The sequence below is a fragment of the Danio rerio genome, chromosome 4 (genome assembly GCF_052040795.2).
Source record: "Danio rerio strain M-AB ecotype USA chromosome 4, GRCz13ab, whole genome shotgun sequence".
NCBI classification, from domain to species: Eukaryota; Metazoa; Chordata; class Actinopteri; order Cypriniformes; family Danionidae; genus Danio; species Danio rerio.
This window is the reverse complement of record NC_141024.2, coordinates 81,164,074-81,182,333: the sequence shown is the minus strand read 5'-3', so window position 1 is coordinate 81,182,333 and position 18,260 is coordinate 81,164,074. Positions and strand designations below refer to the sequence as shown.

The 18,260-nt window shown below is 36.8% G+C and overlaps 2 protein-coding genes and 1 long non-coding RNA gene across 25 annotated transcripts in view; 1 reads left to right on the top strand and 2 right to left on the bottom strand.

The window, feature by feature from the left end:
• Positions 1–15,231, bottom strand: part of LOC108183819 (NACHT, LRR and PYD domains-containing protein 3) — a 30,434-nt gene extending 15,203 nt beyond the window's left edge. For 7 of the 23 annotated variants that reach the window (XM_087249719.1, XM_087249725.1, XM_087249730.1 and 4 more), the window contains exons 1-7: positions 15,073–15,148; positions 14,026–14,108; positions 13,666–13,779; positions 12,513–12,626; positions 8,250–8,334; positions 6,811–7,006; positions 1,940–3,707 (exon numbers count right to left, since the gene is read on the bottom strand). In XM_087249719.1, coding sequence (XP_087105845.1) covers positions 1,940–3,707; positions 6,811–7,006; positions 8,250–8,334; positions 12,513–12,626; positions 13,666–13,779; positions 14,026–14,075 — 2,327 coding nt within the window. In that variant the 5' untranslated portion in view covers positions 14,076–14,108; positions 15,073–15,148. Of the gene's footprint in view, positions 1–1,939; positions 3,708–6,810; positions 7,007–8,249; positions 8,335–12,512; positions 12,627–13,665; positions 13,780–14,025; positions 14,159–14,288 lie in introns of all 23 variants that reach the window. The other 16 variants (XM_087249727.1, XM_087249732.1, XM_087249724.1 and 13 more) reach the window with 6 other exon arrangements.
• LOC103910701 (uncharacterized) overlaps positions 1–18,260 on the top strand; it is a 177,088-nt gene that overhangs the window by 65,796 nt on the left and 93,032 nt on the right.
• LOC148683011 (uncharacterized) lies at positions 8,743–11,735 on the bottom strand. Its single transcript, XR_015943195.1, has 3 exons — positions 11,004–11,735; positions 10,417–10,860; positions 8,743–9,887 (listed from the first exon to the last, which is right to left on the bottom strand). It is a non-coding gene; the product is annotated as an uncharacterized LOC148683011 (long non-coding RNA).

The window sequence follows — 18,260 nt, the reverse complement described above, 5'->3', positions numbered from 1 at the left end:
CATCACCCTTGTCCACTGTAACACCTCCAGCTGCCGAACTCACTCTTGTTATGTGTTTTCCTCTGAGGATCATCTGGAGTCTTCTCCTAGAAGGGAGCTGTGTCACGGTCCTGGTTGGCCAGTCCGTGTATTATGTTGTCCTTGTGTTCTCCATGTTACACCTGTTAGTTGCCCAGTTACTCTTCACCCCCTTGTTAACTCACTAGTCTCTGTGTGATTAAGCTCCTCTGTTTCAGTCACTGTGTGTTGATCATAGTTTGCTGTATGTGTGTGTGTGTCTCTCTTGTCTGTGTTTTCTGCTCTTCAGCTCTGGCGTTTTCTTTGTGTTTAGATTACATTAAACATTAGAACTGCACCTGAATCTAACATTGGCTTTGCTTGCACGATTAGAGGAAGATATAATGAAGAAGAGGGCAGCACAGTGGTTCAGTGGTTAGCACTTTTGCCTAACAACAGGAAGGTCACTGGTTTGAGTCCCAGCTCCAGTTTCCTCCACAGTGTGCCCAGGTGAAAAAAATATATAATTAAATGCAACTAAAATACACTTAAATACCCGCAAATACATTTTTAGTACATTGTTATTTTTTTGTGTTAAATAAAAGTTTGATGGTTTTACACTATAAATATACTCATTACAAGTGTTTATACTTCAGTAGGACTTTAGTACACTTGACAAAAGTATACTAAATACCAGTAATTCAATAAAGTACACTACAGAAAAAACATCCAAAAGACTTATTAGTGTGTTTTAAAAGTGTGCTTTAAATGCTTTAAACATGAGTTGATTTTTAGTACACTGTTGACATACTAATCCTAAGTTTAAAAAAAGTGAATATATTAAAAATCTATTAGTAATGTATTGTAGTAGAAGTACATTTTCCCAAAAGTTGTACTTGAGTACACTTAATGTGAATGCAATATTATCACTAACACTTAAACTGATTTTGAGTGTGGTAATTTTAAGTTTTTAAGTAATTTTAAGTACAAGTACATTTTCCCAAAATGTCTTTCATATATGTGCTGTAATGTTGCATCTTATTTACATTTTTGTGTTCTCAGTTTTTGCTAAGTTTTTGTTCCCTTCCATAAGGCATTTTTTGGACTTGTGGTTTATTGCACAAAAATATTAAAGTGTTTTGATGAACCACAGATGCTGTTTTCTTTGTACACACATTATCCCAGGTAAAAAAAAAAAAAAAAGTGCACTAAAATGCACTTTATTTAAGTATACTTAGTACATTTTTCAGTAATGTACTAAAAAGTAATGTTTTTCAGTAATGTATTTTCGCACACTAATTTTGTACTTAATGTACTAAAATATAGTATTAAGTATATGTTAAGATAAACTTAATACCATCTAAGTGTACTCAACTGTGCTATTTTGAGACACCCTGAAATTGAATTAAAATGTTTTAAACATACTATATCTGTATTTTAAAAATATTTTTAGTTACAACTAGAAATACACTTGAACCCTAATTTTAAACATTTAAATATATTTATGACTAATTTAAAGTATAATAGTAATATATTAAAGAAATATACAAATTGTAAAAAAAAAAAAAAAAAAAAAAGTGTGCTAAATACTGTACTGTTACTTATGCTGTTACTTTAGAGGTATTTCTCCCAAACATTTAATGAACTTATAACTGAGGAGTATAGGAACAGATATCGATCAAAACTCTACATTGAGTCATTAATGATGAATGTGATCCGTTCTTACATTTAGAAATAGTCTAAATTTGATGGTCACTTAAAATTGGAGTCAGATTAAATTTAGAGCTAAAAAACAAATATAAATAAATTCTAATAAATAGCAAAATTCTATTCAGAAGCACTAGAGGCTTACATGCATTTAACTTTTGACCATGCTGTTAGTTTCATCATTGGGCTAATAGATGGACTCCTACAGATGAAAGAAAGAAGGACTTTAACTCACAGAGCTCTTTTGGAGGTTTTGATGACTGCTGATAGTCTGATGAGACACTCGTCCGATCTCTGGAATTTCTGAAGCTCAAACTCCTCCAGCTCCTCCTCTGAGGTCAACAACACAAAGACCAGAGCAGACCACTGGGCAGGTGAGAGGCGAGCAGATGACAGACTTCCTCTACTGAGGTGAGACTGAATCTCTGTCAGCAGAGTTTGGTCGTTCAGTTCATTCAGACAGTACAACAGATTGATGGATCTCTCTGGAGACAGATTCCCTTCAAGTTTCTGCTTGATGTAGGCAATTATTTTATTTTTGCTCTGGTCTCTGTCATCCTGCTGTGTCAACAGGCCTCGTAAGAGTTGTCGACTGGACTGGAGTGACAGACCGAGAAGGAAGCGAAGGTAAAGGTCCAGATGTCCATTCTCACTTTCCAGAGCCTTGTCCACTGCAGTCTTCAGGAAATCAATCATGGACTCATCTCTGCTGTTTTCTGCTTGTGTCTTGTCATTGTCGAGAAACAGCTGTTGATAAAGGGCTGCAATGAACTCCTGAATGCTCAAGTGAAGAAAGCAGTACATGGTACCAAGAATGATTCCCGTCTCCTCCTTAAAGATCTGGGTACACATGCCTGAGTACACCGATGCCTTATAGACGTCAATGCCACAGTCTTTCAGATCGCTCTCATAGAAGATCACATTGTTTCTTTCCAGCTGCTGGAAGGCCAGTTTCCCCAGTGAAAGGATGAGGTCTGGATCCCAGGAGACATCTGCTGTGTTTTCTCCATCATACTTTCTTCTGCTCTGCTGGATCTGAAAGCGGAGAAAGTGTGTGTACATCTGTGTCAGAGTCTTGGGAGATTCCTGCAGTGTTTCAGCATGAGCCCTGTATTTCAGTTTCAGTATGTTCTGGAGAACAGTGGCTGAAATCCAGCAGAAGACTGGGATGTGGCACATAATAAAGAGACTCTTTGACTGTTTAATGTGATCAATGATTTCTCTGGCCTGATTCTGATCTGTGAGTCTCTTTCTGAAGTACTCCTCCTTTTGGGCATCATTGAATCCTCGTATCTCTGTCAGCCGGTCGATACAGTCAGCAGGAATCTTACTGGCAGCTGCTGATCTGCTGGTGATCCAGATGAGAGCAGAAGGAAGCAGATTTCCCTTGATGAGGTTCGTCAGGAGAACATCCAGAGAGACTGCTGAAGATACATCACCACACGTCTCATTACCAGCAAAGTTCAGAGGAAGACGACATTCATCCAATCCATCAAGGATGAACAGGACTTTGAATCGTGTGCTTCTTGTAAGGTTCAGTCCTTTAGTCTCTGGGAAAAACTGAGTTATGAGGTCTTTTAAACTTTGTCTTTCTTTCTCCTTTAAGTTCATCTCTCTGAATGGAAGAGGAAATATGAAGCTGATGTCTTGATTTTCTTTCCCTTCAGCCCAATCCAGAACAAACTTTTGCACAGAGACTGATTTCCCGATGCCAGCAACTCCTTTTGTCAGGACAGTTCTGATCTGCTCGTCTTGTTCAGCTGCTTCAAACAAATGTTTGCATTCAACCTGTATCTCTAGTGACTGATGACGTCTGGAAGCAGTTTCAATCTGTCTGATCTCATGTTCAGTGTTGACCTGTTCACTCGCACCCTGAGTGATGTAGAGATCTGTGTAGATCTTATTCAGAAGTGTGGAGTCTCCTTGCTGAGCAATTCCTTCAAACACACTTTGATATTTCTTCTTCAGGCTACATTTAAGCTGATTAATGAAGAACAGCTCATCTAAGCACAGGAGCAAAGAAACAGAGAGATTTAGGCTTGACTTTTCCAGATTTTTTGTAATTAATATAGATTGCCATGACCCAGAAAACATTGGTCTGATGGCAACTTCATGTGGCTTACCAAAAATGGTTGCAGTAGATCGTAGATCATTTACACACCATTGTAAATAAGTTGTGAAAGGGACCTCCACAAATTATGTCCTTTACACATGCATTGCCAAGGTTATAATAGTTTTGGATTTTTCATTAGCTTTAGTTTTTATTTCGTTTTGACTTTTTGTTTTCAAATTGAGTTTTAATTAGTTTAAGAGGTAGATTTACTAGTTTCTATATATTGAAATTGCTTAGTTTTAGTTTTTTTTTTCTTTTTTTTTTCTAAATGAGGATATTTGCTGTATAATAAAAACTCAGCCATACATTTTTTGAAATCTATATTTAGAGGACACTTGACCACTACCATAAACCACAACCATCTACCCATCCTTAAATTCAAATACTACAGGCAACAAGATAGCAGCCTTAAGTATATGTGTGCAAGTACTCAAAATATTAAAATTATGTAGTCAACAATAGTAATTTTAGTCAGTTAAAACATCACCATGATCTGAAAAAATCACAACTAAAGCATGATTCACTTATTTAAATCACATTACGAGTTTCTGTTATGAAAAAAATTAAGTTTTTCACCAGATCCTCTCATTTAAGCCCTCGGTTTACCTGCGCTGCAGTTGTTTAGGTTTAGTTCATTCACAGCAGGCTTTCATTTACTGTTTGTGTTTGGTTCACTAATTCACACATGCGCTGTATTACCGGTTCACTGCTTCTCAATTTGAACTTAGTGTAACGTTACTGTTCTAATAACAGAATAACAGTATATATTGGATTATTTAGAGTCAGAGGTGGGCTTGGAGTGGATTATTGGATTATTGTTAAAAAGTAAGTAATTTGTGGATGAGTGTAAAACTAATGTACAACATAGATACATATAGGAGTAGGTCAAGACACATCAATTGGAGACCAAAATACAACTTTATTACTCTACCACAGTGGCATGTGTCAAGGTGTCCACAAAAACATTCTTAATCCCCTTTATGTGTTTAATCGTCAAGATTAAGCTTTGACTCTGACACTGCAATGAATGAAGAACTGTCAAAGGATTGTGATAACAAAAAACAACCGTGGACCCTCCTCCCACATATACATCAAAATGTTGAAGTGCCCAGATAAGCAGCAACATTTCCTTCACTGAATAATTCAACAAATATGAATTAAATTTGCATGAGAAGTAACATGTTGGATGACTAAAACCATCAGAATAAGTCTGGAGAAAGACCGCTTCGGCTCCCACGTGACTTGCGTCAACCTGAATGTCAAAGGGAAGACCAATTTGGGGTGCTGCTAACACAGGAGTAGCAGTCAACAACAACTTCACAATCTCAAAAGCTTTATGGCAATATGGACTCCACTCAGAGTTTTTCAATAGATTAGTCAGCGGACAAATAACAGATTTGGCAGAACCCACGATAATAACTGGCCATTCCAATAAACCGCATAAGCTCTTTTTTAGTACAAGGAGTAGGGAAATTCTCGATCGTGCTTGATCCCATGTCCTTGCCCAGATAAGAAACCGGTGCTCGTGCAAATTCACATTTAGCTAAATTCATAGTCAAATTAGCTTCAGCTAAAGGTTTAAATCATTCTCACACCCGTCTCATGTGTTGATCCCAGTTATCGCTGTAAACTATATAATATAATCCTCTAAACCAGAGACTACACAATTCATCAATCTCTGAAATGTCACAGGAGTGTTTTGTAACCCAAAGCTCATGACAGAATAAGAATAAAGCCCTGAAGAAGTTACAATTGCAGTCATTTTCTGCCATTATCCTTTGGGTAAATCAAGTTTACTAACATTTCCTGTCGTGCCCACTTGTCATCTAAAAACTTACCACCCTCCTTGTCTCCCGCAAAAGACTGTCCCAGCGCCTCAGTCACAGGACTGACCACCCCAAATAATTTAATATCAGCTGCTTGACAATCGCAGGTGAAAAAAGGTTTCAGCAAGTGACAGACTTGGGTTTTTTCTTTCTTAAAAAATTCAGTAGCTCATCCGAAGCGCTACACAATTCCTCCACTGATATCATTATCAAACCTATTATCCATTATCAGAAAATAATCAAAATTACCATAACCAATAATTTGACCTATAACCTACTCCAATTACAATTTACGCAGGTAATTCTTATGGCCAAAAACTGAGTACAATTCCGTTACCTCCACAACTAATCTGAACAAAAACCCTCTAAATAACTATTGCTAGTCTTCATGCGCTCCCTAGTGTCAAGCCCTTGAAGCACACAAATACCGCTGGCATGGGACTGAACAATAGTTCAGAACTACCTCACGGCAGTGAACTCGACAATAGATATTGTATAAATATTTGCAAAATGCATGATATTTTATTTATTTACATGTTTGTCAAATTAAAAATGATATAGATATCGTGCACTGAATAATTTTAGCAGGGTAATGATTAAGGATCAATTAATTTTTTTTCCCATCCGACCCAGTTCCTTTCTGTATTATAGGGGATTATATTATTCCAGTAAATCTTTTCCCTGGTGTTACTAGATGGTAAACAAACTATGAACAACTGATCTGTAAAGTGTGAGTTGATATATTAGTTAAGTGTTAGTTATTAGCTTGTGTATGTTACTGGGACGTTATTCTGAAGTTGCAACTATTCCTCATTTACTAACAGTTATTAAATGAAGAGCAGGTGCAACTTTAAGATAACGTCTAAATAACATATATCAACTATTAACTGATACTTAACAAGTCTTTAGTAAGTAATTTACTAACAGCTTGTTCATGATCTACTACTAATGTATTAGGTACAGTTATAAATCCTTTAAATACAGTTAACAAGTGATTTATAACTTGTTAAGTAACAGCTTTTAAGTTATCTGTTGGCTATCTATAAGACAGTTACAAATCATTAACAATTAAAGCATTTTGGATAATTTTTTATACATATTTTTATTTATATAATCGCTGTTTCAGCGGTCAACAGATGTTCAAATGTTTGCTGGGGAGTCTCTTACCCTGGAGAGTATCAGCAGCTTGATCTTGCTTCATCTCTCTCAGGAAGAAGAGTGTGAGATCAAGAGCTGCTTCTCTGATTCTGCTTCTGTTCTCAGTAAACTCCTTTACAAAATCTTGACTGTTTTCTTCCTGTAAGATTTTCTTAAAGTTTCCCAGTTCATTCTTCAGAAATCTGATCATTTTGCTCTCAAGGTTCTATGATTGAAGAAAAGAGAAGATCAATATTTAACGAAATCATTGATTCACACACAGCTATACATCCACAAACCCAATAACTGACAATACATTATACAACATGATCATATGAGTCTGTTAAACTGCATGATTCTGATTAGCTGATGGACATTACATTTGCATATCACTACGCTGAATGATTTGAGATATTTCACAGATACAACAGTTAAAAATCGCATCAAAACTCAACAAAAGAAAGCTTTGGGCGAGATGTTTAGGGAGCAGATTGAGGAAAAATACCTGATAAATATTTAAATACACAAATAAATGGACATAATTAAATGTGTTTATTTAAACTGTGATTTTAAATGTCATTTAATAAAGCAATAAAACAATGCATTCATACATATCTTTTAAATGTACAAATGACGTTACTATGGTCAGGCGAGCTTCTTAAAAAAATAAATAAAAAATCTCTTTATAACACAATGGAGTTTACAGCCGAGTCCACTAGTCAAGCTGCACCAGCCTTTCTCCTCATCTGCTCACCGATGACTTCAGAATAGTGCTCTATCTGTTGAGCAACAGTATGTTCATTAAAAGAAAAATCTGATTCATTCACATTTAACTCAAACGTTTCATCTCAGTTTGCTTTTTTGTAATTTAACAATAAAACAAATGAAAGGGTATGTTAAATTTGAAATAATAATGTGTTTTAAAGGTATCACCCCTGCCCTGCCCAACAAACCCTCTCTTAAATGGGATGACATGTCATATTAAAGGTTACCATACACCAACTTTGGCCAGTGGGTGCTAGTTTGGGCATCTCTGCTCTCAACTGTTCTTATCAGCTAAATAAGCACAGGATTTTAGTTTGGTATGTTGCATGTTGTTTGTCAATAGATGCAGTTGTCATATCCTGATATTTGTAATGTATATTTCTTAAAACAGGCCGATGTCAGACTAGACTCCAGCTATTCTGAGTAAAACTGGTTAAAATATAAATATGTTTAATATATGTGTCTCATATGTGTCTGTAAATGACTGAGAGACCTCAGAATGACCAAGAGATATTATTTTAATATAAGAAAAACTAAAGCAGCACAGACTATTAGGATTATTCATTTTGTAGACACTTTTAGTTGGGTCAGGGGCCAACCAAAACAGATTACAAGATCCAGTTCTCAAGTGTTGTGAATGAATATTCTGTGTTTCATTGAGTTATCTCAGTGACGTTAATGAATCTAAATGAGTTTTTTCCCACCTGGAAGATGGACTGGAGATTGTCTGTGAAACTCTTGTGTCTCCTGTGAGTCTCGTCTCCTGAAGCTGCTGACTCATATTCAACACTGTTAACAGATAAAACTACTGTAAATACACATTTGGAGGCAAACAGATACAGATATATCTTACAAACACTGAAAATATTACATGTGCTGTAGTGCTCATAATGAGGAGACAGCAGGGGTGGACTGGGACAATATTTCAGGCCGGGGAATTCTCTGACTGCTAATATTGTACTCTATTGTAAATGTATTATTTATTGTACCATGTAGACTACCAGACAAATTATTAATATATAAATTAATGAATCCTCAAAAACTCAAAAGGCTCAAAACTTCTGCACACACTATTTCTATTTCTAATCCATATATTAGATTTTTGGTTTGCTTGTTTGTTACATAAAAACCTTGACTTACTAAGACATGATGCAGCAATTCTATTTACTTTTATTTTACAAATTATTTTTTTTATTTCATTTATAGACTATGGCTATATAAAAGCACATGCTGTAGCCTACTGCATTAGACTAAACGAGACATATTGTTGCTCATTCCCTAATTGTAATTTTTTTTTTATTTGTATCTACTGTAAGTTAATTTAGATTAATTTAGCTTGCCAAATGATTATATACAGTTAAAGTTAGAATTGTTAGAATTATTATCACATTAAACACTTTAAACAACGCACACTGATCACTGTAAACACCACACACTGATCACTCTAAACACCACACACTGATCACTTTAAACAGCACACACTGATCACTTTAAACACCACACACACTGATCCCTTTAAACACACCACACACTGATCACTTTAAACAAATCACACACTGATCACTTTAAACACCACACACTGATCACTGTAAACACCACACACTGATCACTTTAAACACCACACACTGATCACTTTAAACACATCACACACTGATCACTTTAAACACCACACACTGATCACTTTAAACACCACACACTGATTACTGTAAAAACCACACACTGATCACTCTAAACACCACACACTGATCACTTTAAACACCACACACTGATCACTTTAAACACCACACACTGATCACTTTAAACACCACACACTGATCACTTTAAACACCACACACTGATCACTGTAAAAACCACACACTGATCACTCTAAACACCACACACTCATCACTTTAAACACCACACACACATCACTGTAAACATCACACACTGATCACTTTAAACACCACACACTGATCACTTTAAACACCACACACTGATCACTTTAAACACCACACACTGATCACTGTAAAAACCACACACAGATCACTCTAAACACCACACACACTCATCACTTTAAACACCACACACTGATCACTGTAAACGCCACACACTGATCACTGTAAACACCACACACTGATCACTTTAAACACCACACACTGATCACTTTAAACACCACACACTGATCACTTTAAACTCTGCACACTGATCACTTTAAACACCACACACTGATCACTTTAAACACCACACACTGATCACTTTAAACACCACACACTGATCACTTTAAACACCACACACTGATCACTTTAAACACCACACACTGATCACTTTAAACACCACACACTGATCACTTTAAACACCACACACTGATCACTTTAAACACCAAACACTGATCATTTTAAAGACCACACACTGATCACTTTAAACCCAGCACACTGATCACTTTAAACACCAAACACTGATCCCTCTTAACACCACACACTGATCACTTTAAACTCCGCACACTGATCACTTTAAACACCAAACACTGATCACTCTTAACACCACACACTGATCACTCTTAACACCACACACTGATCACTTTAAACTCTGCACACTGATCACTTTAAACTCCGCACACTGATCACTTTAAACACCACACACTGATCACTTTAAACACCACACACTGATCACTTTAAACACCACACACTGACACAGTAAACACCACACACTGATCACTGTAAACACCACACACTGATCACTCTTAACACCAAACACTGATCACTCTTAACACCACACACTGATCACTCTTAACACCACACACACTGATCACTGTAAACACCACACACTGATCACTTTAAACACCACACACTGATCACTTTAAACACCACACACTGATCACTTTAAACACCACACACTGATCACTGTAAACACCACACACTGATCACTTTGAACACCACACACTGATCACTTTGAACACCACACACTGATCACTTTAAACACCAAACACTGATCACTCTTAACACCACACACTGATCACTTTAAACTCCGCACACTGATCACTTTAAACACCAAACACTGATCACTCTTAACACCACACACTGATCACTCTTAACACCACACACTGATCACTTTAAACACCACACACTGATCACTTTAAACACATCACACACTAATCACTTTAAACACCACACACTGATCACTTTAAACACCACACACAGATCACTTTAAACACCACACACTGATCACTTTAAACTCCGCACACTGATCACTTTAAACACCAAACACTGATCACTTTAAACACACCGCACACTGATCACTTTAAACACATCACACACTGATCACTTTAAACACCAAACACTGATCACTTTAAACACACCGCACACTGATAACTTTAAACACATCACACACTGATCACTTTAAACACTGCACACTGATCACTTTAAACACATCACACACTGATCACTTTAAAAACCACACACTGATTACTTTAAACACTGCACACTGATCACTTTAAACACATCACACACTGATCACTTTGAACACCACACACTGATCACTTTAAACAGCACACACTGATCACTTTAAACACCGCACATTGATCACTTTAAAAACCACACACTGATCACTTTAAACACCACACACTGATCACTTTAAACAGCACACACTGATCACTTTAAACACCACACACTGATCACTTTAAACAGCACACACTGATCACTTTAAACACCACACACTGATCACTTTAAACAGCACACACTGATCACTTTAAACAGCACACACTGATCACTTTAAACACCACACACTGATCACTTTAAACAGCACACACTGATCACTTTAAACACCACACACTGATCACTTTAAACACCACACACTGATCACTTTAAACACCACACACTGATCACTTTAAACACCACACACACTGATCACTTTAAACACCACACACACTGATCACTTTAAACACAGCACACACTGATCACTTTAAACACCACACACACTGATCACTTTAAAAACCAAACACTGATCATTTAAACACCACACACTGATCACTTTAAACACACCGCACACTGATCACTTTAAACACCACACACTGATCACTTTAAACACATCACACACTGATCACTGTAAACACCGCACACTGATCACTTTAAACACCACACACTGATCACTTTAAACACATCACACACTGATCACTTTAAACACCACACACTGATCACTTTAAACAGCACACACTGGTGCTGTGGATGGATGATAACTGCCCACTAAGCCTACAAGTAGGTGCAGAAGGTCCCTATTTAACCATATCTATCAGCTGATAACCACTGATAATGCCCATTCAATAGAGTGATCATTTGAGTGAACATTTGATTGGGAGTCGCATTGTGCCATCTACAGTTCTGAAGGTTGTTGTGATCTTATACCTGTTAAATGTTTTGCCATCAATAAGAAAATCATAATTCTCTGCATCTCTGCTGTCTGAATCTTCAGCATGTGTTTGCTCTGCTTCTGTCTTCTGTCAGCTCACTTTCTGACTGAATATAGTTTTTAATTCTTACATTAATCTCCAGATCATACAAGCGTATGCTCCCAGAGTTCAGTAACAGCACTGTAATATTGCTGAACTTTATTAAGATAAAAATTAACAAAGAAGATCTGAATACATTTTTATCTTAAATCAGAATCTCTTTTGACCATAATTATCAGGTGAAATGTGGTGTGTTTGTCTCACACAACTTGTTCATTACCAGTGTCTAAAATCTCTTTCTTTTCCCACACTTTGCTGACTATTGTATAAGCCTGTAAACTCACTCTACTAACTCTAACAGTTTGAGTATTAATGCTTCAGTCACTTATTACTACTTCAGTACTTCACTAATGATCAGATGTGAGTGTGTGGACATTCAGTTTTAAAGTCTCCTGTAATTGTAATTCAAAGATAATTTCTGATCTTCTAGAAACACAGGATCATATAAATGCTGCAGTGTGATCATGTGTGTGTAGAGATGATCTACCTGACAGCAGGTCGTGTGTTTTCACTCTTAAAATGCATTGGTATATCCATAGATGCGTCACTCTTCATAGACACACAGCTGGGCTCTGCTTCTGCTCTCTTCTGATGAACTGAACTAAAACAGAGAAGATTAAAGTTGAGCGCTGCACACACTGCACAAACCTGATATTAATCATTCTTCATTTACAAAAACACTTAAATTCATTTCCTTTATATTTGAACAGAAATTGTCTAAATGTGGAAAATATCAGCAAACACAGATCAAGGCTCATTTCTAGTAGAGAAAGCCCAACAGAAATGCAGCACTATTAGAGCAGATTAGAGCTGAAACTAATCATCAAATCACTGAATGAAGTCCACAGTGTAGGTGTGGGAGGAGCTTAATCATGCAGGCGTGTCAATCATCATCACATGACTATATAAGCAGCAGTATAAACTGCACTGTGTCAGCTGACTGTTATTCCCGCCTCCAGCAGCTCCCCTCCTCCTCCTCCTCATCACTCAGTCTGCAGAAGGTCACTCATTGTGAGTTTGTCTGCAGAGCTCCAGTCCAGACTTTGAGGACAGCAAGACAAGTTCATTTACCATCATCTATCATGACTGAATGAGCAGGAGAACTCGAGAAATATCAATTCTAGAAACCAAATGTGTTGATCAGCAGCATCTATGAGGCGAACACAACATGATGATGACTGCGCTTCAGTGAAAACAGACTCAGATCAGAGGAATGGCTGATCAGTACAGCACAGAAACAGCAGGGGAAAGTGTGCAGGAAAAGCCCTTTATGGCAGGAGATCGGGAACACTTTAGTTTAGCTCACAATTCACACTATTAACTACCGGCTTATTATCTGTGGAATGTGAACATATGAACTGCTCATTAGTAGTCATACAGTATGATCTTATTGTGGATCCCTAACCCTACCCAAAACCTAAACCCACCTTCTACCTCACTAACTATTAATAAAGCGCTGATTGGTTTGTTAACACCATCAATTGTGGCCTGAAGTGTAAAGCGGAGATCTTCAAGCACTATCCTGCAGAGCTCAGATACAACATCTAACATCTGAAACCCAACAGATCCACAACACTAATTACCTGATTCATTTATTATGAAAATACTCATCAGTTGCAGATATTAAAGAGATGATCTACCTGACAGCAGGTCCTGTGTTTCCACTCTTAAATTGTATTGGGGGAAGCATAGACTGGTCACTCTTCATAGACACACAGCTGGGCTCTGCTTCTGCTCTCTTCTGATGAACTGAACTAAAACAGAGAAGATTAAAGTTCAGCGCTGCACACACTGGAGTCAACACAGCAGATTTACTCAACATTTCATCATTAAAACACTGTTTAAACAGCACTTCATGATACTTTTTTATGATGATTGTACAAAATCTTGCTGACTGTGTGTGTTAAATATTCAGACAGATTAAAAACACAACTAACAGAGAGTAAATATAATATCCTGTAGAAAATCATCATATGAAATGTCAAGTGTAGGTCTAATACCTGCATCCTGTAGACAAATCCTGATCTCCAGCAGTGTGTGTGTTACCCATGATGGATCTGAAGAGTTTGATTTCCAGCAGAAACTGATGAACAATCAAAGATCTCCAGTCATTGATCAGCCTTCATAATTCAGCTGAATGCAGGAATAGATCAGCAGCTGAGACACTCAAATCCAGAAGCTCATCACGAGTAAATTAATGAAGAATCACAGCGTCATCCGTTTGATTATAATAACATCATACACACATTCACATAAAGCTTACAGGTTTTGTCCAGACATTAAAGATTTAAAGCTGTTCTGCGCTGGTAAATGATGAATTTTGGTTGTTTAAAACTGCAACACAACAACTAAACACTTTCACTTTCGTTTCTGAAGGGCGGTGTTGTGCCGAAAATTGTGATCACTGACCAGGGGGCGCTGTTGCACGAAATATTCGAGGTGGGGAAGACTGCAGACTTGGATCCAGACAGATCTATTCTGCATATTATCTAGTGAGTTTATAACTCGCTTTCTGAAACATTAACTTGGCGTTTATATTTAGCCTAATTAAATAAAAAATATATATTATGAACAGGACATTTAATAATCTGGGAGCGTTGACTTAAAATGTTTTATTTGGCCATGTATCTTTCTTTCATCCCCTCGACTGGACGCATTAGGAACAACAGGGGCGAAAGCTGATCCAAGTCTGCAGACGCCCCATATAGGGAATAATTACTCGGGAACGCCCTTGGCCGCTCATGCACGCGACCATGACCGCGCAGACACTGGAATCAAGCGATCCGCGCTGTAAAGCGTGTTTTATATGCGGGATTCAGCAGACATGATCATATTGAAGATCATAGGAAATATTTTGGAGAACTTTGATTCACTGAACAGCGACTCCTGATCACAGATTTCATCTCAACTGCGTCACATCAGGAGTTCAGTAATACACCCGCACAAACACTCTGAACACAGCAGACAGAGACATGCGGGGCCCAAAGGACATGCGGGGGTTCACATTCAATCACACGACATGCAGGAGGATACATGCGGGACTTTACATAAAGTAGTGTAAACGCAGGACGCGAGACAGACTGTAAACACGACACACACCGCTTCTTCTTCTGCCTGTGTGCTGAGTCAGAGAGCAGAGCTGCACACCGCCACCTGCTGTACTGGAGAGAGAAACATCAGTCCTACTCCAACATCAGAGATACTATGAAGCATATAACTGACAAGCACACAGGATTATATGATAACATAACAGATGTAACAGTCATACAAAACTGAGAGATGCAGAACACACATTAAACAAGAGAAATGAACATATATGATATATTTAAATGATTAGACTGTACAGAAAATTTTCTTCATTATTAGAGAGTTTTTTAAAGCTTTCTTGTGTCTTGTAATTGAGGTCAAATATTATAAAATATTTGTAAATCTCTACAGAACAAATTAAAGGAGGGAGTAAGAGACTTTGCCTTGTGTCTGTGAAACTTCCCAAGCTAAATGATCAACTTCAGAGCATTATCGAGCGCATCATAGCCAGTTTTACAACTCAGAAGAAGAATCATGCACTCCTCAAAATTAATTATGCTGTAAAATAAATCAGAAATCAACCCTGAAACCTGTTTCCAGAAATCCTCAGAGAATGTACAAGTACAGAAGAGCTGTAGAAGACTTTCAGGCTCAGTGTTACAGCAAGAGCATTGTGCTGAAATGTCTGATTAAATGTATTAATAAATATATAGCAGGGGTAACACCCGTCTAATCTTCTGAAATGAACTTCTTTGACCTTATTTGGGAGTAAATGGTATTACTTGTTGACCAAATATCATCTATAAAAGGTCAAGAGAAATATTGTTTATATTTCAGAATGTCTTTGGGGAAACAGTGACTATTGTGAACGAGACATTTCCTGATGTGGAAGTTTTTACACTTTTGATCTGAGATACTGAGACCACCAAGCACAGTGTTTGAGTTTGCTTTGAGACTGAGTTATAAGTCAGATGAGTTTCATTAAGTAAAGCAGTTTATTAGAGATGCTTTCCACAATCACGTTATAATCATCATGCAAAAACACAGTCCCTGAAGAGGAAAGCATTTCCTGATGAGTGTAAATCTCACCACTGCTACTCAGTAAATCTGAAACTCAAATAATCCCCTTGTCAAGCCAATCTGTTTTACATAGACTTTTGTTTTTGTGCAGCACATGCTGGTTATTCCACAGAATGCTGGTGTGTGGAGAAAAGTTCTGTTTAAAGGCAATTGCGAGAGGTCTCGAGTACAAATCCCGGACGAGCCCCCAATAAATGTTACGACCACAGTCACAACATCAAATAAGGAAAAACACAAACGGATCGGTCTAGGGGTTTTATTAACTGAATAACCAAATATAAACAAAGCATGGGGAGAAAACAGAATAAACGAAGGCTGAACACAAAAGGAGCACCACTCCACGTCTGGACGGCCGCTCAAATCCCCGTCACTGAAACACTGCAGCGCGAGCTCTTAAATCACCAACGGTCAACGATCTGGAGGTGTGGAGGAATCAACTTAAAATCAAATCACAAACAGCAACACAACACTAGAGGGCGACAAAGTAACATAAATAAATAAGTAATAAATACATGGACATGTAACATCCACACTTCTAATGATTGCTTATGAAAGGTTGATCATTTAATGGAAAGTTTAGTACATTTGGAGTCACAAGAAAGCAAAAAGTTAAATCCAGCACATTTGTCAAAGAAGAGATCTGTAATATAAAACCAGTGAATGACTTTGGGAAAGGCAGTGCTTCATCTAATTCATTTTACAGTTTTTTACAACTGCTATGACACTTTTATCAATACATTTAACAAGTTTCCTAAACTCTTAACACAGTTAGCACAACATCCGTCTTCGTGGGCTATACAATTAACACATTTCTTGTTGTTTTAACACAAAATGCATCCAGTTAACACAAATTTAAAATGCTTTAACTTCTTTTACACACAAGCACAACTAAGAACAAAACAATGTAATTTTACAGTCAAATTTACAAATGCTTTAACACAGTATGTCAGAACAGATAACACCATGTTTTAAACAGAAATTATATAGGATAAAGGCAAAAGGAACAGCTGTTCTAATTGTGAATTGAAACACAAGTTTATTCCCTGTATTTTATTCAATTGCCAATGAGAAACAGCATATTGCGGTTATATAAATAAATAAATAAATGTATATATATATATATATATATATATATATATATATATATATATATATATATATATATATATATATATATATATATATATAAACTGCAATATGAGTCTCTCATATATATATATGATATATATATGACAGCTGATTCCCATCTAGAAAGCACACTCATGTCTTGTTTTGGTTTTTCCAATCACATGATCATATGTTCTAATAGAGTACTCTTGAGGTTTTTGAAAGGAACATCAAAGAACTCTGTCACCAATACATTCATGTAAGATTATGCAATACAGTCCTTACTGTACTATACACAGTGTGTTTTGCAGTAAACTACTCTTTAAACCTGGAGTTCATTAGTACATACAGTACATATACAGCATTTGCATACAGTGAGTCTAATTACTTTCAGAGAGTCATGAAGTTAGAGGCCAATCAAGTACCACATGAAATTTTCAATGTTGACAAGGCTGGGGATGTCGCCGTAGGAAAAACATAATAGGCCACAGTTACCGTGCCGGTCCACAGAAGATATCAAGTATAATGTGGATGAGAACATGTGGCAAAAGACCGGGCAGTATAGAAGATTACTTTGTTATTTTATTATAATTGTGGTGCTTTTCCTGTTTGCAGTGATGTCCTTCTGCAAAAAAAGTCTGTACTGCAGAAATTCTGTGTCTGTATTTTTTTTACATAAATTGTAAATTTTATAAAGCATAGAATTTTGTATAGTTTTGTATAGAATTTTTGCCGTAAACGAAAGAAAATGCATGCATTTACTTAACCCAACGAAACAAAACTGTAACCAGACTTCAAATATAAGGGCAGAGCTGACACATAAACTAATGGAGTTTCTGTAATGTCAGCTGATGATAGTGTTTTTATTGTCAGTGTTTTCTGATTGACTAAATGTTTATGTTGGAAGAGAACATGTGTTTGTGTTTTGAACAATAATTTCATTTTGAAACATGATTGCAGTGTTTTGTTAGACATGGTGTAGTGTGTTCGTTTATTATTGTATTTTGAAAAGTAGTTTAGA